Source organism: Cherax quadricarinatus, chromosome 81 (genome assembly GCF_038502225.1).
Source record: "Cherax quadricarinatus isolate ZL_2023a chromosome 81, ASM3850222v1, whole genome shotgun sequence".
NCBI lineage: Eukaryota > Metazoa > Arthropoda > Malacostraca > Decapoda > Parastacidae > Cherax > Cherax quadricarinatus.
The window spans coordinates 8,231,885-8,248,200 of NC_091372.1; the positions used below are offsets into that span (position 1 = coordinate 8,231,885).

The following is a 16,316-nucleotide window of genomic DNA, read 5'->3' on the forward strand; positions in this document are numbered from 1 at the left end:
TACTTTCATTGGACTACCTTCCGTTAACTAAAAAAAATTTAATCACAAATATATACTTTCAAATATTAAGTTTCAAACCTGTTGGACGCTATTAAAGGCATGAGTTAATTTTGGGGCAAGGATCTTGTCTTGGGTGCCCTCTGCCAGCTGGTGTGACGAGTTGCTGCCCCAAACATACACATCACACGATTCATTGTTCTCAGTCACCTCATCACACGAATCGCCAATACATGTGCGAGCGTATTCACCTGAAGGTTGGAGAAAGCAGAATGTTTATCAATGGTGGATGACCAGGCAAGCGCCAGATGACCCTGGCCGTGGGCCAGGCTCCGAGAGTAGAAAAACTCTTTGGACTCGTCATAGGTATATCAAAGGTAATGGTATAGTATTATATACCAGCAAGTATGTTAATAAGATGCAACATGCGATTTATGACATATTATTGAAAAGTTGTATTGTTTACCAGCGACCTCATCAACTGATGAATCTTAATAACATGTCAAAAACTGTGCGTATTATTAACATGCTTAATACAAATAATTTTTATTACATTTATGGGGAAACACTGAACTCACAGGAGTCATACAGCTCCTGGGGAATCTAAAATAATTAGGTTTGATACAAGGAAGAGGACTGTAGCTCCAATCCCTGCCCATACCATGGTTTGTTCGCAATCATGTCATTATGATTTCTTGAGTTGAATCAAGAACTCTTTGGTGGCATCAAGGCACTAACCCTGGAAGAGTACCTGGCCAAACATATAATAATGTCTGGAATCATTAACAGAAAACATTATACACGTATATGCATTAATCACCAACATTACACTAATGGTAAAAAAAAAAAAAAGGCCAACAAGTAGACGAGCGAGACACAGCTGTGAAGCTGAACACCTGCCAAGACCATGGGACTGACCATCACAAAAATTACAATTCATTCAAGGCTGAGAGACTGATACCTCAATTTTACCTTTCCACTGGTTTAGATATTTAAGTCACCTCACTGTTCAACTGATGAAATCTGCTGAGCATGTGAAACATTTCAACTAAAAATACCCAACTATTGCCTGTGTGTCTAAATCACCTAGATCACCAACCATATTTTATATGCCCGAAATGCATATGCATACTAGTGGCTTTCTTTCATGCTTAACAATGTTTTATTTCCTGTAAAGTACATTAACTTTGCACACCATAAAATAAATAAAAATCTGAATCTGATTAACCACTCTTATGGCAGGTAATGGTTGATAAATTTGTACAGCACTTCTGAAGCAAGCAGTTTAATTAAGACTAATAGTACTCAATAACCCACAAGACATAAAATACAGGAGGCTGATTGATCTGTACATTTCAAAATACAGTGGACCCCCGGTTTACGACATTATTTCATTCCAGAAGTATGTTCAGGTGCCAGTACTGAACGAATTTGTGCCCATAAGGAATATTGTGAATTAGTTTAGTCCATTTCAGACCTCCAAACATACACGTACAAACGCACCTACATAAATACACTTACATAATTGGTCGCTTTAGAGGTGATCGTAAACCGGGGGTCCACTACAGGCAGGCCCTGCTTGGCAGCACTTCGCTCTACAGCATTTCACTAATACAGTAGTTTTCAGCTGTACACATTCTTCATTTATTCAGACTTCCTACAATAAATATATTCACCACTCAGAACAGGCTAAGCATGAAAATATTTTTAGGTAAGTAATATGTGTATTGTATATGTATTGTTTAGACCTAGCTCTATTGCTCACTTAATATGATGGTGTAAACATGTTATCAGGCTTTTATATTTATTTGAAATTGAGAAAAGGCTATGATTTGCTTTCCAGCGACTTTTCGCTTGACAGCAGTAGCCCGGAACCTAACCTGCTGTACAAGCAGGGCCCGGAACCTAACCTGCTGTACAAGCAGGGCCCGGAACCTAACCTGCTGTACAAGCAGGGCCCGGAACCTAACCTGCTGTACAAGCAGGGCCCAGAACCTAACCTGCTGTACAAGCAGGGCCCAGAACCTAACCTGCTGTACAAGCAGGGCCCGGAACCTAACCTGCTGTACAAGCAGAGCCCGGAACCTAACCTGCTGTACAAGCAGGGCCCGGAACCTAACCTGCTGTACAAGCAGGGCCCGGAACCTAACCTGCTGTACAAGCAGAGCCCGGAACCTAACCTGCTGTACAAGCAGGGCCCGAAACCTAACCTGCTGTACAAGCGGGGCCCGGAACCTAACCTGCTGTACAAGCGGGGCCCGGAACCTAACCTGCTGTACAAGCGGGGCCCGGAACCTAACCTGCTGTACAAGCGGGGCCTGGAACCTAACCTGCTGTACAAGCGGGGCCCGGAACCTAACCTGCTGTACAAGCAGGGCCCGGAACCTAACCTGCTGCACAAGCAGGGCCCGGAACCTAACCTGCTGCACAAGCAGGGCCCGGACCCTAACCTGCTGTACAAGCAGGACCCAGAACCTAACCTGCTGTACAAGCAGGGCCCAGAACCTAACCTGCTGTACAAGCAGGGCCCAGAACCTAACCTGCTGTACAAGAAGGACCTGGAACCTAACCTGCTGTACAAGCAGGACCTGTAACCTAACCTGCTGTACAAGCAGGACCTGTAATCTAACCTGCTGTAAAATCAGGACCCAGAACCTAACCTGCTGTAAAAGCAGGACCCAGAACCTAACCTGCTGTAAAAGCAGGACCCAGAACCTAACCTGCTGTAAAAGCAGGACCCAGAACCTAACCTGCTGTAAAAGCAGGACCCAGAACCTAACCTGCTGTATAAGCAGGACCCAGAACCTAACCTGCTGTATAAGCAGAACCTGTAACCTAACCTGCTGTAAAAGCAGGACCCAGAACCTAACCTGTATAAGCAGGACCCAGAACCTAACCTCCTGTATAAGCAGGACCCAGAACCTAACCTGCTGTATAAGCAGGACCCAGAACCTAACCTGCTGTATAAGCAGGGGCCCTCCTGTACAAATCAATCAACCTCCTGTGTTTCTGTCTTCATGTGGGTTATTACTGAGCACTAACAAGTGTTCATTGCACTTTAGTTATTCAAGACTAATGGTACTCACAAGCCAAGAGTGAGAGTTTTTCCATGAGGATAAGAGCAGCATGGTAGAGTGGCACTGTGCCATCTGGATGAGACACACCTGGCATGCCACCTACAAAACCTTCTCCACTCTGAGCTAAGGAACTCATCACCTCTTGAAGACAGTTGTTGCTAATGCATGTTCTGTAGATTAAACAAAAGCAATTACTATACATTGTATTGTATTGTACTCTATTGCATTTTATTGCATTGTTCAATATCTTTTCAGCAGCCAACCAATTATAATTTTTTTTTTCACATTAGACATTTCCTACCAAGGCAGAGAATAAATAATTTTTTACTGCAATGTTATGTACAGTGGAACCTCGGTTTTTGCATACCCTAGTTGGAGAAAATTCTCTATAAAATGTATTTTTTGTTAGTATTTTTGGGTGTCTGGAACGGATTACATAATTGGATTTTCATTATTTCTTATGAGAAATATTGCTTCCGTTTTCATACGATTAGGTTTTCGTCAGACTTTTTCGAATGGATTAATCACGAAAACCGAGGTTCCACTGTACACAAATTAAACAGATGATTGAAATCAGCAAAGGAAATGTAAAGAAAAACTATCAACCCTTTCAGTGGCCGTCATGTAGAACTACGTCATTGAGGTCAGGGTCTCATATAATTCTGTCCTAAGCTCAGCTCGGTCAGATAAGCTGCGAGCAGTAAATTTTGACCTAGGTATGAGAGAATGGGTCTGTGTAGTGAACGTGCACAGTATAAAAAAAATCCTGCCCCATATGATGCATGATGAGAAAAATAAAACAATGACCATGTGGATGGTCTAAAATAGTGACCAAGATGTTTTCTCGGAGTTTCTGCAGCTGGCGTTTAGTAACAAAAAATAGAAATCCAATAAAATTTTAATTAAAACATATTTAAAGAAGATTACAAGTTTCCAGATTCTCTGCTTTCTATTGGTCAACTATGCTTCAATCCATGTTAGATCCTAACTTCTGAATCATGAGATACACTTTCCTTAACAGTCTTTTGTGAGGTACTTTATTGAAGGCATTACTGAAGCTCTAGACAATGCTTTAGACAGTGCTTGAGCATTATCATTACTAAGTAATGGTCCAGGATGGACCAAAACATCATCTAAAGTTTCCTCGGGAAACTCTGGATAAGCTGTGAATTATTCCAGCTATGGTATCGTGTCCACACGACTCATGAAATCATAATGACAATTGCAAACAAACCATACCACGGGTGGGGTTAGAATCCGCAATCAGTCATAAAACTCTGATCGCGGGTTCTACCACCACCCGTGGTATGGTTTGTATAGTGCCCTCTAGTCTTCAAGGTTGAACAGATTCATGTTATATAAATCCAGTTCCATCAGTAATCAGACACTAATTTCAGCTAGAATAATTTCAAATTTTCGGGATCACTACACTAACCTACCCCTACTGTTTGGTGGCGCTACTTGTTGCACATGGAGTTTACCTGGAGAGAGTTAAGAACATAAGAACATAAGAACGAAGGAACACTGCAGAAGGCCTACTGGCCCATGCGAGGCAGGTCCAAGTCTCCTACCGGCTTAAGCCAATGCACCCAACCTAGTCAGGTCAGGTCACATTGACTTAAGGGAGGAACACGGCAACCGACCTGGTAGCACAAGCTATCATGTCTAACTCACACCCACCCACATCTACTCATGTATTTATCCAACCTATTTTTAAAGCTACACAACGTTCTGGCCTCTATAACGGTACTTGGGAGTTTGTTCCACTCATCCACAACTCTATTACCAAAACAGTACTTTCCTATATCCTTCCTGAATCTGAATATTTCCAACTTAAAACCATTGCTGCGAGTCCTGTCTAGGCTAGATATTTTCAGCACACTATTTACATCCCCTTTATTTATTCCTGTCTTCCATTTATACACCTCAATCATATCCCCCCTAATTCTACGTCTTTCTAGAGAGTGCAGTTTCAGGGCCCTTAGTCTATCCTCATAGGGAAGGTTTCTGATACATGGGATCAACTTTGTCATCCTCCTTTGTACATTTTCCAGAGAATTTATATCCATTCTGTAATACGGTGACCAAAACTGTGCAGCATAATCTAAATGAGGCCTAACCAAGGATGTATAGAGTTGAAGAACAACCTGAGGACTCCTATTATTTATGCTTCTTGATATGAAGCCAAGGATTCTATTAGCTTTACTGCGAACACTTATGCACTGTTGTCTTGGTTTCAGATTACTGCTAACCAGAACTCCTAAATCTTTTTCGCAATCCGTAATATTAAGATCTACATTATTTAGTTTATATGTGGCATGGTTATTGTCCTGTCCAACATTTAGAACTTTGCATTTGTCTATATTAAACTGCATCTGCCACTTCTCCGACCACTGCATCAGTCTATTCAAATCTTCCTGGAGTGCTCGAATGTCCTCGTCAGAATGAATTCGACGGCCTATTTTGGTGTCATCGGCAAACTTGCCGATGTCGCTCTTTATGCCCTCATCTATGTCGTTTATGTAGATTGTGAACAGCAGGGGGCCCAACACTGACCCCTGTGGAACACCACTCGTGACACTTCCCCACTCTGATTTCTCCCCATTTATGCAAACTCTCTGCTGCCTATTTGTCAACCATGCCTCCATCCAGGAAAAAATTTCTCCTATTCCATGTGCTTTAATTTTCCTCAATAGTCTCTGATGTGGGACCCTGTCAAAAGCCTTACTGAAGTCCATATACACAATATCATATTCATTACCATGATCTACCTCCTCAAATACCTTAGTGAAAAAAGTTAATAAATTCGTAAGGCAGGAACGCCCCTTTGTAAAACCATGCTGAGATTCGTTGATTAATTTATGCTTTTCAAGGTGGCTACGAACTGCCTCGGCAATTATTGATTCCATAAATTTTCCCACTATGGAGGTTAGGCTTATTGGTCTATAGTTCGAAGCTAAGGACCTGTCACCTGTTTTGAAAATAGGTATCACATTTGCCATTTTCCACTTATCTGGCACCATGCCAGTTTGTAGTGATATGTTGAAAAGATTAGCCAAAGGTGTGCTAAGCTCCTCTTTACATTCCTTTAGAACCCTTGCATACAGTTCATCAGGGCCTGGGGATTTGTTAGGTTTTAATTTATCTATTTGCCTAAGGACCATGTCACTTGTGACCCTAATAGTGCACAGTTTATTATCGTCCTGTTCTACATAATTTATCATTACTGGAATATCGCTGGTATCCTCCTGTGTAAAAACTGAGAGGAAGTATGTGTTAAAAATTCTACACATTTCCTTATCACTGTCAGTGAGCTGACCCGAGGAACTTTTGAGTGGGCCAATCTTGTCCCTGATCTTACTTCTGTATACCTGAAAGAATCCTTTTGGGTTAGTCTTCGATTCTCCTGCAACTTTAACCTCATAATCTCTTTTTGCTTTTCTAATTCCCTTTTTTATTTCTCTCTTTAACTGAATATATCGATTTCTCAATTGCCCCTCTCCTCTTTTGATTTGCCTATATATGCCTCTCTTTTGACCAATCAGATATTTTAATCTATTGTTCATCCATTTAGGATCATTTTTGTTTGATCTGATTTCCCTATTTGGAACATAATTTGACTGAGCAGCTAGAACTATGCCCTGGAAAGCATCATATCGGCAACCATCACCACCTACCTGACCCTTAGTCAGGTCATTCCAGTTCAGCCCACCTAAGTAATTTTTCAGTCCTATGAAATCAGCCAAGCGAAAGTCAGGGACGGAGACTTGATTGCCATTATTAGGGGAATTCCATGATATATTAAAACTGAGTGATTTGTGATCACTTTCCCCAAGCTCATCATTAACCTCAAGATTATTAATTAGTGTTTCCCTACTGGCAAGAACCAAGTCAAGGAGGTTATTTCCCCTAGTTGGCTCTGTCACAAACTGTTTTAAAAAACAATCCTGGATCGTATCAAGAAAGTCACCTGACTCTAAATTTCCTGTCAAATTGCTCCAGTCAATCTGTCTATAGTTGAAGTCTCCCATTAGCACAACATTTTCGTATGTAGATGCCTTACGAATTTCGTCCCATAGAAGTTTACTGCACTCCCTATCAAGATTTGGGGCCCTGTAAATCGCACCCAAAATTAGTTTTTCTCGGCCCTCGAGAAGCTGTAACCAAACAGATTCAGTGGCTGACGCTTCTAATTTAATATCTTGTCTAACACAACAATTTAAATTGTCTCTGACATACATCGCTACTCCACCACCTTTCCTGTTGACCCTGTCAGTGTGGAATAATTTATAGCCTTGTATGTGACATTCAGAGGGCATCTCTCTATCTTTCAGATTGAGCCAGGTCTCTGTTATAGCAATAATATCTATGTTTCCTGCATTTGCAATTAATCTTAGCTCATCTATCTTATTTCTTACACTCCTGCTATTAGTATAGTAAACCTTAAGGGAGCTAGTCCCTTGCTGCCCTCTGCTGTCCCCCTTTGTTTGCTGACCTGATCTATTGTCTTTATTTATAACTTCATGCTGAATGCCTTTTATACATTTACTGTTTCCAACCCAAGTGTTGCAACCTGCTTGTTTCCCACACACACCCATACCTCTATCTTCCATCAGTTTAAAATCATAGGCATTTCACCAATGGCCTTCTCAATCGAGTCTGCAAGTGCTACCACCCCTGCCCCAGAGAGATGTACCCCATCCCTTGCATACATATCATGTTTGCCATAAAAGTTGTTCCAGTTGTCAATGAATGGGATTGCAAGTTCCTTGCAGTATCTGTCTAGCCAGCAATTTACACCAATTGCCCTAGACAACCATTCATTTCCTACTCCCCTTCTAGGCAAAATGCTACATATGATTGGGATCCCTCCCTTAGACTTAATGAAATCTATAGCTGACCTGTACTTATCTAGCAGCTCTTCTCTCCTACCCTTCCCAATATCATTTCCACCAGCACTGAGACAGATAATGGGCTTGTTCCCATTACCTGACATGATATTATCCAGCCTGTTGACAATGTCCCCAACACCAGCTCCAGGGAAGCACACTCTATCTCTCATCTTCTTATTCCTATTACAAAAAGCACGGTCAATATATCTTACCTGAGAGTCACCAACCACAAGAATGCGCTTACCTCCATTAGCAGGGGCAGTAGTACCCTTACCTTCACTGGCCACTGAAGTACATTCATCCTGAAGAACAGAGAAGCGATTTCCTACCTTCAGATCTTCACTCTTAACTTTCCTTACTCTGATGCGCCTTCCATTACTGTGAACCACTCGCCACTTGTAGCAGGTGCTGGACTGCACCTCACTGCTGGTAGCCGTTGCTACCTCCCCAACTACAGCCTCCTCACAGCGAGAGACAGACTGCACCTCACTTGAAGCCTCATTCCCCACAACTCCAGCCACCTCACACTCTCTCCCAGACCCATTGAGGTGGACCTTCAGCCTCCTAATCTCCTCCTGGAGAAGCAAGACCTCCTCCTTCAACTCTCCAACCTCAATTTTTAAAACACTGCAGAAGCAAGCCATGCTTTGTAACCATCCACACTAATCCCCAAAGCAGCTCAGAGTCTGTGACCTCACGTGATGACTGACCACTGACGACTGACCACTGACGACTGACCACTGACCGGGGATCAACGCCCCCGCCACCCGGTCTGTGACCAGGCCTCATTCCAATTTGTTTTTCTCCATTTAATGTTATATCCTACTCACTTTTAGCCCTAGCTATCATTCCAACGAATAAAAAAAATGCTTCTCATTGTGTAAAGCACAGGCAACGTATATTGTACATAAAAGATAAGGTAGCTTTGAAGCCACTGTCGGTCACCATGAGCTCAGGCTCATTCATATAACCTGTGACTAGTAAATTTGGGCCTATATGTGAGAGAATAAGTGTGTGGCAAGTGTGCACTATATATAAAAAAAAAAATCCTGTAGCACATAAGTGCAAAATTAGAAAAAACTGCAACCCTGTTTTTGGTGTAAAACAGTGACTTTGTGGTGTATTTTGTATGATTTTTATGCTAGCATTCTCGTTTTTTTGCCTCATTTGATAGAATGGACAATATATTACATAAACAGATATGATTTTGATTAGTTTCACAATGGAAAGTACCTTGAAATTGAGCTCAAAGTAGCAGAAATGTTCGATTTTTACTAATATTCAAGAGTAAATACAGTCAAATACGTGTCCAACTGGCCAGTGTAATACTCGGTCACGAATGGGTTGACATTATTTGTACAATTACATATTATAATAATGCAGTAGTCTGCATAACAGTAAATCTTCTATTTTTGTGTGTGAATAAAAATTCAAAATGGAAAACAAGCATAATATAAGAGGGACCTGGAGACATGACTAATGAACAGAGAAAATTTTATTTTAGTGCCAGGAATGTCTGCACTGTTTAACTTGGACCAATTTTAAAATTGATATCTCTTGATACCAATTACAAAATTCTGACCATTTTACTGGGTAGTTTTAATAGGTAAATGGGTGGTTTCTTGTGCTCAATCGACAGAATAGAAGGAATACTAGTGAAATAGTTACGAGTTTGTGAGACTGGAACAATGGAATGAGCCAAAAATAGGACGCAAAGTGGGCAAAATCACTGATGCATAAATATCACCATTGGGTTAAGTGTATTCTAACCTAAACTACTCTGTAATCTGGTAAAAAATCACTAACCCAGCATCCTATAGGTCTCGAGGATGACAAATTAGTGATGGTCAACCTGTACTTATAATTCATGTTAAGCATTAAACCTATGTGGATCATTCAACACAAGACATGGTGAAGGCTTGATCCTCCTCCTGCTATGCCCAAAACACACACATTTTCTCCTTGTACAAGTACTCCTGAACCTACGATGGTTCGACCTACTATATTTTGACTTTACAATGATGTGAAAGCAATTACTCTGGAGATGAAGCTTAGGATAATTACCCAGCATGATGGCAGTAAATCCATAACTTGTATTCATTTATTTACTCTTCAATACAGGTATTTAGTTACAGTAATTAATTTTCGTATTCAGTGACAGTAGTTAATTATTTGTTTACTTATAATATATTCATATTCGACTTACAGTGGGTTCGTCAGAACACAGCCCCATCATAAGTCAAGGAGCAGCTGTACTCGTGAAATAAAATGAGACTTACCCATCCCTGGAATCTTCCGCAGCTGTGGTAGCTGCACTCAGTGCCATGTGAACCCACTCCAGTAAGTACCGGAGAGAACCCCTCTGAAGGCTCAAACCTAACAGCAGTTCTGCACTCAGTTTACGACCTGCAATGAAAATTACCATGGAGAACTTCACTCCAACAAGAAAGGTGCCGAGTGTGTATCTCATGTGTTTGTAGCAACTGATGTAATTTGAAGCATTGTATGTACAAATATGTGTATCTTAATGTACTTGTAAGTAAGAAGTGTCCTGTATATGATAAAATTCACCTGTTGGGTCAGCAGGAGATGAAGGCTTGGTAGTCTCTCCAAGGAAAGTGGTCAGCTGTGAGAGGGATGCTAGCCCCACACGAGGCAATTTTGATTCAACAGCTAGTGACAAGGGAGGCAGCGCTTGTACCACAGCCACAGCAGTTCCTAGCACCTCCGAGCATAAACTCCCACCACCTTACAAGAAAAAAAAAAAAAGTTTTTATAAATTATATAAAGAAGGAGGGGTGTTAATGTTGCAGTTTTATAACTAATGTAAGCATGCCTCTGGCAAGACAGTGATAGAGTGAATGACGATGAAAGTTTTTCTTTTTCGGACCACCCTGCCTTGGTGGGAATCGGCCAACGTGTTAATAAAAAAAATAAAGAAATGAATACTGTATATGAAAGCCAAGATGACTTCACACTGAAAATTGTAAGGTGTAAATAGAATAGTTCTCCTAGAGACAAATTAATATAACTGGGATTTGCTTTCATTTACTCTGAAATTTGCATCTCATGACAATATTCAGGAGAGCCCTGCACATTCAGCACCTCGTTTTGGGGTTTCACATTTTTGTTGGCTTTCATTTGAGCCATTCTTCATTATGTTCGGTGCTTTTACTGCATTTCTGTACAACAGTTACAAAAGGAGTTGGCAACTGGTGCCATATTTTAAGGTAAGCATTGTATGTACTATGTATTTAATTTACTTTACCTGCTCTTTATGCCTAGCTGTATTGAGCACTTAACCCTTTGACTGTGGCGGCCGTATATATACGTCTTACGAGGTACAGTGTTTGACATGTATATATACTCGTAAATTCTAGCGGCTTTAAATCAAGAAGGAGAAAGCTGGTAGGCCCACATGTGAGAGAATGGGTCTGTGTGCTCAGTGTGCAACATATAAAAAAAATCCTGGAGCACGCAGAGCATAATGAGAAAAAAAAAAACTGACCGTTTTTTTTAATTAAAATGCCGACTTTGTGGTCTATTTTCGTATAGTATTTATGGTTGTATTCTCGTTTTATTGGTCTCATTTGATAGAATGGAAAACATATTATAGAAATAGAGATGATTTTGATTGATTTTACTATAAAAAGAACCTAGAAATGGAGCTCAAAGTAGGGGAAATGTTTGATTTTTGCCGATGTTCAAAAGTAAACAAATGATGTCATTGTCCAATAAATGTCCAACTAGCCACTCTAATATGCAGTCATGAATGGGTTGATGTTATTTATACAATTATTACAGTATTGCAGTAGTCTGCATAATAGTAAGTCTTCTATTTTTTGTTTGAATAAAAATTCAAAATAGAAACCAAGAGTAATATCAGAGGGGCCTGGAGACATCACTGATGAACAAAGAAAATGTTATTTTAGAGCCAGGAATGTCTGCTTTGTTCATTCTGGACCTTATTTTGAAATTGTCATATTTTTTAGTTTTCGTGAAATTGGCCAAATTGCAAATTTCTGACCACATTATTAGGTAGTTGAAATCGGTAAATGGGCAGTTTCTTGTACTCGATCGATAGAAAAAATGGAGTTCTAAAGAAATAGCGACTGGAACAATGGAATTAGCCAAAAATAGGGCTCAAAGTGGGCGAAATCGCCAATTTGTAAACAGCGCCGAGGTCGCTAACTTAGCGAGAGCATAATTTCGTCAGTTTTCCATCAAATTTCGTTTTTTTTTGGTGTCATTACAATCGGGAAAAGACTATCATTTCACAAAAAAATTTTTTTTTTTTTTTTTTTAATTTTGCAACACCAGGAGACACCTCAGGATTGGGGGTTGCGACAGTTAAAGGGTTAATGTACAATACTGTAAACACATCAGGAATTTTAGACACATTCAATTATGAAAGAAAGCCGTTTCCACTCACCAGAGATTTTCACTCATTGCCCAGGGTCAGGAAGCTAGGAGCTGTACAAACGGGGATCTCCTGCATTTAACCCGTAAACGGTCCAAGCAGATCTACATTCACGTGTGTAGTGCTACAAAAGTAGATCTACGTTTTTTTACATCTTTTCAAAATTTTTTTTTTTTTTTTTTAACAAGTCGGCCGTCTCCCACCGAGGCAGGGTGACCCAAAAAAGAAAGAAAATCCCCAAAAAGAAAATACTTTCATCATCATTCAACACTTTCACCACACTCACACATTATCACTGTTTTTGCAGAGGTGCTCAGAATACAACAGTCTAGAAGCATACACATATAAAGATACACAACATATCCCTCCAAACTGCCAATATCCCAAACCCCTCCTTTAAAGTGCAGGCATTGTACTTCCCATTTCCAGGACTCAAGTCCGACTATATGAAAATAACCGTTTTCCCTGAATCCCTTCACTAAATATTACCCTGCTCACACTCCAACAGATCGTCAGGTCCCAAGTACCATTCGTCTCCACTCACTCCTATCTAACACGCTCACGCACGCTTGCTGGAAGTCCAAGCCCCTTACCCACAAAACCTCCTTTACCCCCTCTCTCCAACCCTTTCGAGGACGACCCCTACCCCGCCTTCCTTCCCCTATAGATTTATATGCTTTCCATGTCATTCTACTTTGATCCATTCTCTCTAAATGACCAAACCACCTCAACAACCCCTCTTCTGCCCTCTGACTAATACTTTTATTAACTCCACACCTTCTCCTAATTTCCACACTCCGAATTTTCTGCATAATATTTACACCACACATTGCCCTTAAACAGGACATCTCCACTGCCTCCAACCGTCTCCTCGCTGCTGCATTTACCACCCAAGCTTCACACCCATATAAGAGTGTTGGTACTACTATACTTTCATACATTCCCTTCTTTGCCTCCATAGATAACGTTTTTTGACTCCACATATACCTCAACGCACCACTCACCTTTTTTCCCTCATCAATTCTATGATTAACCTCATCCTTCATAAATCCATCCGCCGACACGTCAACTCCCAAGTATCTGAAAACATTCACTTCTTCCATACTCCTCCTCCCCAATTTGATATCCAATTTTTCTTTATCTAAATCATTTGACACCCTCATCACCTTACTCTTTTCTATGTTCACTTTCAACTTTCTACCTTTACACACATTCCCAAACTCATCCACTAACCTTTGCAATTTTTCTTTAGAATCTCCCATAAGCACAGTATCATCAGCAAAAAGTAACTGTCAATTCCCATTTTGAATTTGATACCCCATAATTTAATCCCACCCCTCTCCCAAACACCCTAGCATTTACTTCCTTTACAACCCCATCTATAAATATATTAAACAACCATGGTGACATTACACATCCCTGTCTAAGACCTACTTTTACCGGGAAGTAGTCTCCCTCTCTTCTACACACCCTAACCTGAGCCTCACTATCCTCATAAAAACTCTTTACAGCATTTAATAACTTACCACCTATTCCATATACTTGCAACATCTGCCACATTGCTCCTCTATCCACTCTATCATATGCCTTTTCTAAATCCATAAATGCAATAAAAACTTCCCTATCTTTATCTAAATACTGTTCACATATATGTTTCAATGTAAACACCTGATCTACACATCCCCTACCCACTCTAAAACAACCTTGCTCATCCGCAATCCTACATTCTGTCTTACCTCTAATTCTTTCAATTATAACCCTACCGTACACTTTTCCTGGTATACTCAGTAAGCTTATTCCTCTATAATTTTTACAGTCTCTTTTGTCCCCTTTCCCTTTATATAAAGGGACTATACATGCTCTCTGCCAATCCCTAGGTACCTTCCCCTCTTTCATACATTTATTAAACAAAAGTACCAACCACTCCAACACTATCCCCCCTGCTTTTAACATTTCTGTCATGATCCCATCAGTTCCAGCTGCTTTACCCCCTTTCATTTTACGTAATGCCTCACGTACCTCACCCACACTTACATTCTGCTCTTCTTCACTCCTAAAAGATGGTATACCTCCCTGACCAGTGCATGAAATTACTGCCTCTGTTTCTTCCTTAACATTTAAAAGTTCCTCAAAATATTCTCGCCATCTACCCAATACCTCCATCTCCCCATCTACTAACTCCCCTACTCTGTTTTTAACTGACAAATCCATATTTTCCCTAGGCTTTCTTAACTTGTTTAGCTCACTCCAAAATTTTTTCTTATTTTCATTAAAATTTCTTGACAGTGCCTCTCCCACTCTATCATCTGCTCTCCTTTTGCACTCTCTCACCACTCTCTTTACCTTTCTTTTACTCTCCATATACTCTGCTCTTCTTATAACACTTCTGCTTTGTAAAAACCTCTCATAAGCTACCTTTTTCTCTTTTATCACACCCTTTACTTCATCATTCCACCAATCACTCCTCTTTCCTCCTGCCCCCACCCTCCTATACCCACAAACTTCTGCCCCACATTCTAATACTGCATTTTTAAAACTATTCCAACCCTCTTCAACCCCCCCACTACTCATCTTTGCACTAGCCCACCTTTCTGCCAATAGTCGCTTATATCTCACCCGAACTTCCTCCTCCCTTAGTTTATACACTTTCACCTCCCTCTTACTTGTTGTTGCCACCTTCCTCTTTTCCCATCTACCTCTTACTCTAACTGTAGCTACAACTAAATAATGATCCGATATATCAGTTGCCCCTCTATAAACATGTACATCCTGGAGCCTACCCATCAACCTTTTATCCACCAATACATAATCTAATAAACTACTTTCATTACGTGCTACATCATACCTTGTATATTTATTTATCCTCTTTTTCATAAAATATGTATTACTTATTACCAAATTTCTTTCTACACATAGCTCAAAGGCTCCCCATTTACATTTACCCCTGGCACCCCAAATTTACCTACTACTCCTTCCATAACATTTTTACCCACTTAGCATTGAAATCCCCAACCACCATTACTCTCACACTTGATTCAAAACTCCCCACGCATTCACTCAACATTTCCCAAAATCTCTCTCTCTCCTCTACACTTCTCTCTTCTCCAGGTGCATACACGCTTATTATAACCCACTTTTCACATCCAATCTTTATTTTACTCCACATAATCCTTGAATTAATACATTTATAGTCCCTCTTTTCCTGCCATAGCTTATCCTTCAACACTATTGCTACTCCTTCTTTAGCTCTAACTCTATTTGAAACCCCTGACCTAATCCCATTTATTCCTCTCCACTGAAACTCTCCCACCCCCTTCAGCTTTGTTTCACTTAAAGCCAGGACATCCAGCTTCTTCTCATACATAACATCCACAATCATCTCTTTCTTATCATCTGCACAACATCCACGCACATTCAGACTTCCCACTTTGACAATTTTCTTCTTCTTATTCTTTTTAGTAATCTTTACAGGAAAAGGGGTTACTAGCCCATTGTTCCCGGCATTTTAGTTGACTTTTACAACACGCATGGCTTACGGAGGAAAGATTCTTATTCCACTTCCCCATGGATATAAAAGGAAAATTAATAAGACCAAGAACTATTAAGATAAAATCAAAGAAAACTCTGATGAGTGTGTATAAATAAATGTGTACATGTATTTGTAGTGTGACCTAAGTGTAAGTAGAAATATAACAAAAAAAAAAAAAAAAAAAGTAGATCAAAGTTTTTTTACACATTTTCAAATGTAAAAAAAACAAAAGATCTACATTTTTTACATTCAAATGTTGAAAAACGTATATATACGTTTGGACCATTTACGGGTTAATAAAGTAGCCATGCATGACTAATTTAACCCTTTGACTGTTTCCGACGTATAAATACGTCTTACGAGCCAATGTTTCTGACGTATTTATACGCATAAATTCTAGC

The 16,316-nt window shown here is 40.1% G+C and overlaps 1 protein-coding gene across 4 annotated transcripts in view; it reads right to left on the reverse strand.

Moving 5' to 3' along the window:
* Nucleotides 1-16,316, reverse strand: part of LOC128699868 (probable E3 ubiquitin-protein ligase HERC1) — a 153,912-nt gene that overhangs the window by 112,868 nt on the left and 24,728 nt on the right. For all 4 annotated transcript variants that reach the window (XM_070102319.1, XM_070102318.1, XM_070102317.1 and 1 more), the window contains exons 6-9: nt 10,538-10,714; nt 10,246-10,372; nt 3,084-3,244; nt 79-248 (exon numbers count right to left, since the gene is read on the reverse strand). In XM_070102319.1, the coding sequence (XP_069958420.1) occupies nt 79-248; nt 3,084-3,244; nt 10,246-10,372; nt 10,538-10,714 (635 nt within the window). The remainder of the gene's footprint in view (nt 1-78; nt 249-3,083; nt 3,245-10,245; nt 10,373-10,537; nt 10,715-16,316) is intronic.